This window comes from Rhamphochromis sp. 'chilingali' (assembly GCF_963969265.1).
Source record: "Rhamphochromis sp. 'chilingali' genome assembly, chromosome: 18".
Lineage (NCBI taxonomy): Eukaryota > Metazoa > Chordata > Actinopteri > Cichliformes > Cichlidae > Rhamphochromis > Rhamphochromis sp. 'chilingali'.
This window is the reverse complement of record NC_137945.1, coordinates 4,467,054-4,476,979: the sequence shown is the minus strand read 5'-3', so window position 1 is coordinate 4,476,979 and position 9,926 is coordinate 4,467,054. Positions and strand designations below refer to the sequence as shown.

The 9,926-nt window shown below is 40.7% G+C and overlaps 1 protein-coding gene across 3 annotated transcripts in view; it reads left to right on the top strand.

The window, feature by feature from the left end:
* Positions 1–531: 531 nt before the first annotated feature.
* LOC308385794 (uncharacterized protein) overlaps positions 532–9,926 on the top strand; it is a 33,907-nt gene continuing 24,512 nt past the window's right edge. For 2 of the 3 annotated variants that reach the window (XR_013969647.1, XM_080864932.1), the window contains exons 1-8: positions 532–769; positions 1,662–1,705; positions 3,690–4,340; positions 4,682–5,500; positions 8,411–8,580; positions 9,179–9,299; positions 9,454–9,523; positions 9,627–9,763. Coding sequence is in view for 1 of the 3 variants with exons in the window: in XM_080864932.1 (XP_080721058.1) it covers positions 1,671–1,705; positions 3,690–4,340; positions 4,682–5,500; positions 8,411–8,580; positions 9,179–9,299; positions 9,454–9,523; positions 9,627–9,763 (2,003 nt within the window). In the remaining 2 variants the exon portion in view is untranslated. The remainder of the gene's footprint in view (positions 770–1,661; positions 1,706–3,689; positions 4,341–4,681; positions 5,501–8,410; positions 8,581–9,178; positions 9,300–9,453; positions 9,524–9,626; positions 9,764–9,926) is intronic. The other variant, XR_013969648.1, reaches the window with a different exon arrangement.

Sequence of the window (9,926 nt, the reverse complement as noted above, 5' to 3'; positions counted from 1 at the left end):
GTTTAGTATAGCCCTTGCCCTTTGAGATTTGCGCTCTCTGAGTAAGTTTGTGTTTTAGAATCTGCCACAACTAAAACACAGACTAAAGAGGGAATGGAAAACATTCCCCTCATAAAAGTCCAGCAGCCAGTCTCCTCCCTTCACATACAACATACAAAATAAATGCAATAAAGTAAAATAAGTATAACTTTTAATACAAAATTAGAAAATAAAATTACATAACATAACAAAAATATTAATTTCAACAAAGCTAATATTATTTGTTTTAGTCTGTTGATATTTTGTTTTAGTTTTCTAAACTACAAGAAACGACTTATTTAAACTGTTATTGATTATTTCTTCACTTTAATTTGATTTTTAATTACAATAATAAAATATTCCAGCTAATATAAATAAATAAATAAAGTATCTCTATCGTAAATATGGTATAATAGCTTTCACTAAAGTTGAAAATGTAACGGTGTCGCTGATATTTAGCACATATTTTTAAGAGGGTTTAAGCCATCTTATTTTGAAAGGCCCGTGGCGGAAGTGTTGAGCTCAGGTTTTTTTGGCGGATCTTTGGGAGCAAATGTCCACACAGTCTCTTTATTTACAGTGTTTAACGGAAAGAGTAGCACGCAGCTGGCGTTTGGTTAAATTTAGCGACAGATAGGATTGTAATCTCGGTTTGTAATCTGTTATTTGGTCGTATTTTGGTGCGTTTATCCTTGTTTTTTTAGCTAGCGTTGTTAGCCGATCGTTGGCCTGTCGCGCGTCGCGGTCAAAGGTAAGAGAACTGCGTAGCATTAGCTGCTAACCAGCGTTATCCTTGTTTAGTTTAGGAAACATGTGTGATGACATGCAAGACGCTCTTTTTGATGCTCTTTAAAGCAAAAAGCTCCTCATACGGAAACAGAGCTGTGGTTTGTGTAACATTAAAGAAGAAGGGGCGTTTTTCGATTTATCGGCGTGCCCCTTAAAGCACCGCTGACCCTGATGTTCCCGGTGATCAGTGAGTTAACTGTCTTAGTTTGTAGAAAATATTCAGGTTGGTGTCATGTGAGACCTGCAGGCATTTATCCAGTCTGAAAACCTACATTACAGATGGTTTGGATGAGTAATCGATTAATGCAGTGGATACTGGTTAACTTTATTTTTGATGGGAGTAGTTAATGCATGATTATAATATTTAAGATGGGAGCCCTACTAATGTTAACTTAAGCTTGTTTAGCTTATGCAGAGTAACGTTAAAAGATTCTTATTTATATATAGCTGTGGTAGCAGTTAGACTTTTAATAACTTTGTCAAATCTATTTTGCTGAGCTAGTGTTTCCTGAGTTACACGATTTTAAAATAGTTTGGCTCATATTTGTATATTAGAAACAGAGTATACATACTATGGTGGAAAGTGTCAGGTGTCGGCCCACCTCTGTCCAGTTGTTCTACACCAGTGCGATGTTGTTGTAAGCGTATGTGTCCAATATTTTAATAACCACGTTTCTTTGAACTTTTTGAAATCATGCCTGCAGTGAAGTTTAAGCCCTGTTCAAGCTTTCTTGCAGAAATGAATGTTGAAAGGCTGAGTTTTGTCCTCTGCACCTGCTGCAGAGTTGACTGTAAAATTGGGTGTTGTCCCAGCACTCTTGATGTTGTAATAAAATGCTGTTCTTTCCTTTAAGGTTGACAAAATGTCAATACCACGGTCTCGATCACCACATTACAGGTAAATACGCTGCACTAACTGTGCTTTTATTATACAGCCATTCTAGCGTGTGACTGTAGTGTTTGGTTACTTGGGGAATATTTTATACCGTCTGGTGTTCCCACGGGGTCATTTTTAGGACCACTGCTGTTTAACTTGAGAGGCACAGTTATGTTTACCTGTCTCCACCCCTGTGTACGCACAAGACAAACTGATGCGATCACTGGTGCTGAAGCTGAGAGTCTGGAAATTTCAGTTGCTGACCTTATTTTCCAAAATCGGCTCTAACTGTGCTGTTGTTCTGTTTTCTATCATCTAAAAGTATTGAAAAAGTTTGGAGCTTTCTGTTGCATAAGGTCGATGGAAATCTGGCCTGTACTTTTTTTCCACTTGACTGTGTGGAGATACAGAAATCATTTTACTGCTACAGTATATCCTTTATCATTAACATTGCATTATGCATTAAACTGTTTATTGAAGCTACTGGCATCATATTAACCTTTTTAGTACAGGTGCAGCTATAATCATTGTATACACATTTTATGTTGTGCTCGTGAAGAATTGATGCTCAGTCTATTTAAGGTTTCAAGCTTTGTGAGCACGATGTCTTCACAATCTATTGTGTAAGTGACTTGGAGCAACAGAAGGTTAAAACAGCATTCACGCTGACAGATACATATAATATAAACATAGGCCAGGCCGAAGGCCAGGAATTCATTTAGCTTCTAACTGCGTTTGAGCTTGACAGGTAACAAGTGACAGAAGACAGGTCAAGAAAAGGACAAGCCCACAGGGACCATCTGGGCCTGAAACTAATTGCCATATATGGAAGGTGTGATAGAAAGAGGAACGTCTTTGTCTGTTTTTTAGATATTTAAGATATCTAAAATTGTTGCATTCGATGTTCATTTGACGCATGAAGGTGCGTTAACCCTGACATTAAAAAAGTAGTCTCAAGCGTATTCTTAGAGGTGGATCTATGCTGATGTGTTGCAGTGTACATCTTCCCAGGCATGTGCTCAATAAATCATCGTTTGACTGAATTTTTCTGGGCCAGTGTTGTTCCTTGCCTCAATATTTCAAATCGGGACAACTGCAATGCTCTGTTCACGGGAACATTGCAAAGCACCGTAACCAACTTTATCTGGCATAGTTCTTAGCAAAAAGAAATCTGACCATGTCACAGCTGCACTGAGGTCATTATTTTGGCTTCCAATTAGCCTTAAAGTTGGTTTTAAAATTTGAAAAGTTGATTTTAATGTCCTGTATGGTGTGAAACCTTAATATTTCTCAGACAGTTTTATATTTTATAGTTTAAATAGTTCTGACACACTATCATCTGTTATTGGGTGTACTCCAACACAGCTCAACTCACAAGTGTTCAATTTCTACTAATTGTATTGATTTTAAGTTACTGTTCTTGTCATTTTTACTGGTATATTGTTTTTCATTACATCATTACATTTTTAGAAATGAATCAGATTTTTTAAAACTGGTAATTGCAGTCCTTATTGTTTTGAATATACAGTGGAACCCCGACTTATGAAATTAATTTGTTCCAGAGGGTCTTTCGTAAGTCAAAATTTCCATCGCCTTTTGAGTGAGGCGATGCTGGCTGAAGATGAAGTTCTTGGTGGAGGAGGAGGTGGCGGAGGTTGAAGAAAGCATATGTATGCATACATACGTATGTGTACATGTACATAACATTATGGGATTTAATTTAAAAAAAATTTAATTTCTATTTCATCTATTTCGTTACGTGGGCATTTTGCCGTACCATGGGTCTTCGTAAGCCAGGGTTCCACTGTACTTATTTGCTTATTTTCTTACACTATCTTGCTAGTGTTCTAGATTGTACTTCCAAGTGAAGTTATGCTTCCCAAAAACTGATTTAAAATTATTTTCTAGATGCTGATGCATTAATTCCGGTGCTATCTGTTTCTAAAATGATATATATATATATATATATATATATATTTTTTTTTTTCTATGTTCACTTTTTCAGGAGGTTGCCATTGGAGGAACCTGGCTTTGATCCACACAGACCAAGTGGAGATCTGGATGGGATTTCTATGGACAGAAGGGAACGCTTTCGGAAAGGTTCTGAAGAAATCAGGGAGAACTTCAGTGAAGACATGTATCCAGAAGGGCAGAGGAGAGCCCCTCCATTCACAGATGACCATCGATTTGAACGTCAGCCTTACAAAGACCGGGAGGAGTTTCACCACAGGAGGTTATCACCCCGCCATGATGTACGCTATGAAGAATGGAAGTTTCCCCCAGTGAGAGATGGAGGATTTGATGGAGATAGGAGAAGAGAAGGGTTTAGAGAGGAATTCCAGAATTTTGAACACAGGAGTCGGTCGCCTCCGAAGTTCACAAGGGAAAGGTTGCCACCGACACCGAGGTCTAATTCAGACCAGAGGGATTCGGGGATGGGCTGGAAGAGAGAGGAGCAGGTCAGGGATCGGTGGAGGTTCACAGACCTCAGTCCCAGTTTGAGGTCTGACGACCAAAGAGTTGGAGGAGATGGGGAAAGAGGGAGGAGATTCACTCAAGGTCCTAATAGAGGCAGACAAAGGGAAAACCCACATCATGAGAGGGGCCTCCCTTTTAAAAGACAACGAAGAGAAATGGATGACGTCAATCATCCTGGGTAAATTTTAAGCAAAATGCTTTGCAGCACTATCGGGAAATGAAGAACGTAGAAGATTCCTATCTTCTAATTTTCTGTAGCGCAAATTTCCTCACTGTTCATCTTCATGCCTTAATTTCACTAATGCACTACTCTAGTGTTAAATATTGCATGGCTTATAGTTTCTTACCTTCTTTCTGAGAAATGTAAAGTTCTTTTTGTCTTATTTTGACCTCTTTTCATTATTTGTGTTATCAGTGATAATACATTAATGATTACATATTGATTCATTTAGGTTTGATTATTTCCAGTCTGAATTTAAAAGTGAAGATGTTGAACCGCCTCCTCTTATGCCACCACAGGTCCAGGAATGAGAAGGACTTTGGGGAAAAGGGTTACTCAATGGAAGGAAGCAGACATGAGTTTGGTGAAGACACTCGGGGAAACCTCCCCCACGGAGACGGTCGGTACTCGGGGCCACTTGTCATTGAACACGATCATGGCATCCGAGACAATAGAAAGCTGCCACGATGGGAAAGGTTTGATGACCACAGGGATCTCAAGCCTGAGTTTGATCGACAGAGGAAGCCCCGTCCAGGGGGCTCCTCTGAGGAGCTTTTTAGGAAGACGGGAACCAGGTTGGATGATCAGGAAGATCCACGAGAACACCGTTATCAAGGTAATTCGGGGGAATCAAACTATTATGAAACTAGGAGAAGCCCTGTGCTTCAGGACAGGTCAAATGCAGCAAGATATGGTGTTCAAGGTGGCCCCATGAATCACAGGGGGAGAGGTGCCACTCAACCAGCAAGAAGGAGGTACAACCCAAATCAAAGCGGACGGCCAGGACAACCAAGAAATCACCCACGCTTACAGCAGGTCTCCCAGGGATACCAAGATCTTCCTCGCGAAGAGCAGAGACAAGGGTTCCACCCCGTTAGGGAAGATTATGACGACGACACTAAAGATGAGCCCAACTGGGCAGAAAAAGACAAACTTCAACAGTGGGACCAGGAAAGGCCTAGAAGTCTGGAACGGCCCCCAAGGAGGGATTTGGACCCTAAAATGCCCCATTTGAGGCAGCAGGGATGGAGCAATCAGAAAGCCAATAATATGACGGTTTTAACAGAGGAAACGCTAACCATCAAGGTGGACATGAGTCGGCCCATAAACCAGAACAGGTAGAGTATTTTCTTTATCTTATCAAGGGTGAGGGGTGAAAGTTCACACTTTCTTTTCATGATCTTGTGAAGAAGAAAAAAACCCATGAAGCTGCCACATGGAGTTTGAAGACTGGCATTGAAAAAATCACAAATAATTCCATGTCATCTGATATTAAAATTGATTTTGGATGAAATTGATTTGAATACTGGCAGATTCAGAACCAGTACTGGAAATGTGTTCCCTTATGGGGAATTAAAGGGACCTACCCAATCATATGTGCCGTTACCTCATACGGCTGGGATGCTTCATAGAAGTTTCTCCAAGGAGTCCATGTTCATTTAAAGTGGAAGTCACTCTCATGAATACTTGTGGACTGCAGGACACCTCAAGGAAAACAAAAGGAACTTCCAACTCCATGATGTTAGTCCCGAACCGAATATGGCCTTTATTTTAGGAAGCATGGTGCTGATGCGGAGTCTTCATTTGTGCTTTTCAGAATTCACCTGGAAGAAAATTTGCAACAAACTTGTTTCATTGAATTCAAGTTCCAGTCGCACAAATAAAGGAGTCAATTTTGCACTTGATTTATTTTTTTTAATGCGTTGAGTTAAATTGTGTAGATGAATCCAAAGGACCTGTTATTTCGTAATGAAGATGACTGAATCCTAATTTATCCCTTTTGAGGATGGAAAGGTGCAATTTCTACCCCCAACTCTGGATGATGTTTGATTTAAAACTGCTTTAAGAGGCATATTTACCTTACATCTACAACATTGTTGGTTTTTACTGATTGATGGACTTTGAAAGCTGAATGTGGGATACAAGACACAGTACTGACAGGATTCGATCAGCAGATGCAACTCCTGTGGGCGCTGGCAATCACACGTTTTTCAGGAGGATCTCAGACCGTCTGAGTCTAAAGAAGAGTTTGCTACTGAAACCTACATTAAACCATGTTTTCTAAAATCAAAAAAAAGCGTGATGTGCACCCTCCAAACACCACCTCTCACTCCGTCATCACTTGGTAATATGGTGTCTTCGGTGTGCTGATAACATAAAGAGAGTTTTTGCTTCTGCTTTCTTTTGGAGCTGCTTGGAAATGAAAAATGATCCTCAGTGAATTTAGGATTTGCCTCGTATGTGCATTTAAGGACACAGTCAGTGACATCTGGACTAATGCTGTTGCTACTGGAAGAGGAAATATCTGTTCTTTCTCTTGTTTTGAAAGGGAAGTTGAGCAAAACTGGCAGTAACTGATGGTACTACTAAAAATAAACATGGAAACTCTGATATGCACTGTGATAAACCACACACCTTGTTGTCTAAATGCCAGAGAGGAAGTTCACTACAGCAAGCAAAAGAAGAAGATGATGATCTGAAGGCTCTGCCATGGAGAAAATGTTGGGAAACCATAAAATGAGACATTTTGCAGGAAGATGAGAAGACTTGGCAGCCATTGTTGGGCCACATACCAGAGATGACATTTAGGAATCAATGAGGAACCTGTGTGCACCAATCAGTTATGGGAAGAAGGAGAGGCAGTGAATGGAGTCCTGCTCAGAAAGTGCATGCCGTGAGTGAGTTTTGGCCATTTCGTGTTTGTGCGTATACAATCTTATTGGAAAGCGTGCCGAGGATCCAGATGCAAGGAATCGTCCAAGTAAAGGCAGGCACAAGCAAGTCCGTGTTTTGTGCAGCGAGCCATTGGAGTCTGATGGATCATGAAAAGAGTTCAACTTCACGGCCTAAACATTAGTTACAGGCTTTTTGAGGAGGAGACTAATGACGTGAATATCATCAACCAGCTAAAATAAAGGATTCATCATCATCATCATCATCATCATCATCATCATCATCATCATCATCATCACAGAAGATAACTGGGGAAAATGCACCCTCATTAACGCTTTGAAAAGATGGCGACGAAGCTATAAACCTGAATAAATTAGGAGCTGGAGCATTTCAAAGCAGCAAACATAAAAGGATGATTTATCCTGAAGAAAACTGAAGTGAAATTGTCCTTAGTTTAAGAAGAGAAAATAAATCCAGGAACATAATCTTCAGTGGTGACAGCAGAGAATTTTAGGCCTTGTCAATGGTTTCAGAAGACACCAGTAATCACTATTGTTGAAAGGAAAAATGGACTCCATATACAGAAAGATCACTAATCTGGATAACTGGAAACCTTCAATCACATCTGTTACCAAGAGGTTAATCAGCATCGTCCTTCGACAGTGCTTTGAAAAGGAAGCTTCTAAAAGAAGTAATCGTCAGGAGGAGGATACGAATTTAAAGATTGTGTACAATCGGACACTTCTGTGTCGTTCCTCTTGAACCGTGACAGGACTGGAGAATCCAGCAGACAAGCGGATCAGATATATGAACTAAGAGTCGAAGATTTCATACGAGAAAAGAAGTGTGAACTTTCGCCCCAAGCTTTAGCTCACCTGCCAGTTATATAAAAATAAATAAATAAAATAAAAAAAGCGTATATTGGGCTTCTCTGGCTTCTCCTTTAAGCCTTTTTAAATATCCATTAAAATGAATAAAATTGGTGTGATTCTCTGTGCGCTTAAGGGTGAAAACCTTCCTTTTTATTCAACCAAATAAAAGACTAGTTACTGTAAGCATTGTGATTTTTGGGACTCGTTAAAGGTAAGTTTACTGGGTAAGGTAACGACTTTTTTACTTAAGTGTGATTGGTACAGAAAGGAGTGTACATTTAAGATCCATCTTTTAAAAAACACTGCATTAAGTAAGGATGTAAACACAGTGTAGAAACTAAATATTAAAATGGCATTAAAGCTAATTTTCAGTGACTTAAGCCATGCTAAACAAACGCCGATTCCCTGGCCACAAGGATCATTTATCATGTGTTTATTCATTGTGTTGGTATCAATCTCCCTCTTTTCTTCCTCGTCCTGCAGCCCGCTGTGTTATTCCTCAGACAGGCAGCTCTCTTTAGATCTGGTCAATGTTGGTCGCCAGCGTCTGGACTTCCTGCCCATGCTGGAGCACTCCGGCACATATCAGGAGACCGCCATGCACACTGGGACGTTTGCCCAGGAGATTATCACACTCGTGCACCTTGTCAAAGGTTAGTACTGCATGTTGCACACAGGGCCTGCAGATATTTTCTGACAAAACAACAAAAACTAGGTCCAACAATGAGCGGCACAGTGTTTGTGGCAATAGATTTTGGTAGGTGAGGTTATTGCACTCCTTGTCTTCCTCCTAACACTAGTTGGAGGCTACACAGCTTAGGCACCCACAGGTGGTCTTTGCATTGCTCTGCAGCATCAGCCAGGTTAGGCTACCAGTACATGAAACAGTTCTCCATGTGGTGCAGGGTCTGGTTAAAGTAAACCGCCCAGCTCACGTCAGATCTCCGGAGCCGAACCAGTCTGACTCTGGGATGAAATGCGGCTCTACTGGGAGCTTACTTTGTCTTCTTAGACATTAGCAGGACTTGCTGGTTAGCAGCAACTAAACTTTCAAAATAAGAGTAACGGGATTCTGTTGTTCTTTAGGACAGAGTAAAATTACAAAAAAAAGGATAAAAAAAGAATAAAATCTAAATAAAAGGCACCGAGCAGCATTGATGTGCGTGTAATCATATAGAAGAAAGGTGAGCTAAGAAGTGCAAATAGTCGTACAAGTGGTGTGTTTTAAGTGTGTGTGGTCTGCATTTACAGAGCAGTATTTCAGAGGGGATGGGATCACCCTGAATCAGCGCTTCTCAGCTCCACAAGAAGGCAGCTTTTCTGAAGAAGAGATGGAGGAGCTGACGTCGGACGAGGGATTCGAGTCAAACCAGTAGGTGGACAGGCATAAAGTTTGTTTACCTGCCGAAGTAAAGTGATGGTGAAAGCAGTACATAAATTATAAGAAATATCTTCCTTTTTCTTTACAGACGCCCTAAAAATGACTCTAAAATCTTTTCTCTTGGCTTTCTCCTTCTTGTCTGCAGAGGTTTCAGTTTGGATATGAACTCGCTGCTCAGTGACGACAAGCCTCTGTTCTTCTCGAGACCAACACAGGTAAAAAAAGAAAAGAGAAATAAAGAAATGCACTCGATACTAGAGACTATTGGGAGCTCTGGTTATGACTGATTCATTAATCCTTTTGGTAAATTGACCTCAGGGCGTGAGGCTGCAGCCGGTGCGAGGTCCGGGTGACCTGAGGCACGACCTGGAAAGGAGGCGACAGGAGAAACTGGAAGGGGTTAAAGTTACAATAGCTGGGAGCACTATGTCACAGCGCCCCCTGGGTGCATGCAGGTGGGTTTTAACCCAAGTCTTCTTATCAATCACTTGACAATGTTTCTGTAGATGCTGTTTTTGGCAGAATATGTTCATGTGCAATCGTCAGAAGGGCAATCTTTCTTAGATTAGGTGCAAGGAGGTAGTCCTTGTTACGTGGACCCTCCAGAGCACAAAGAGG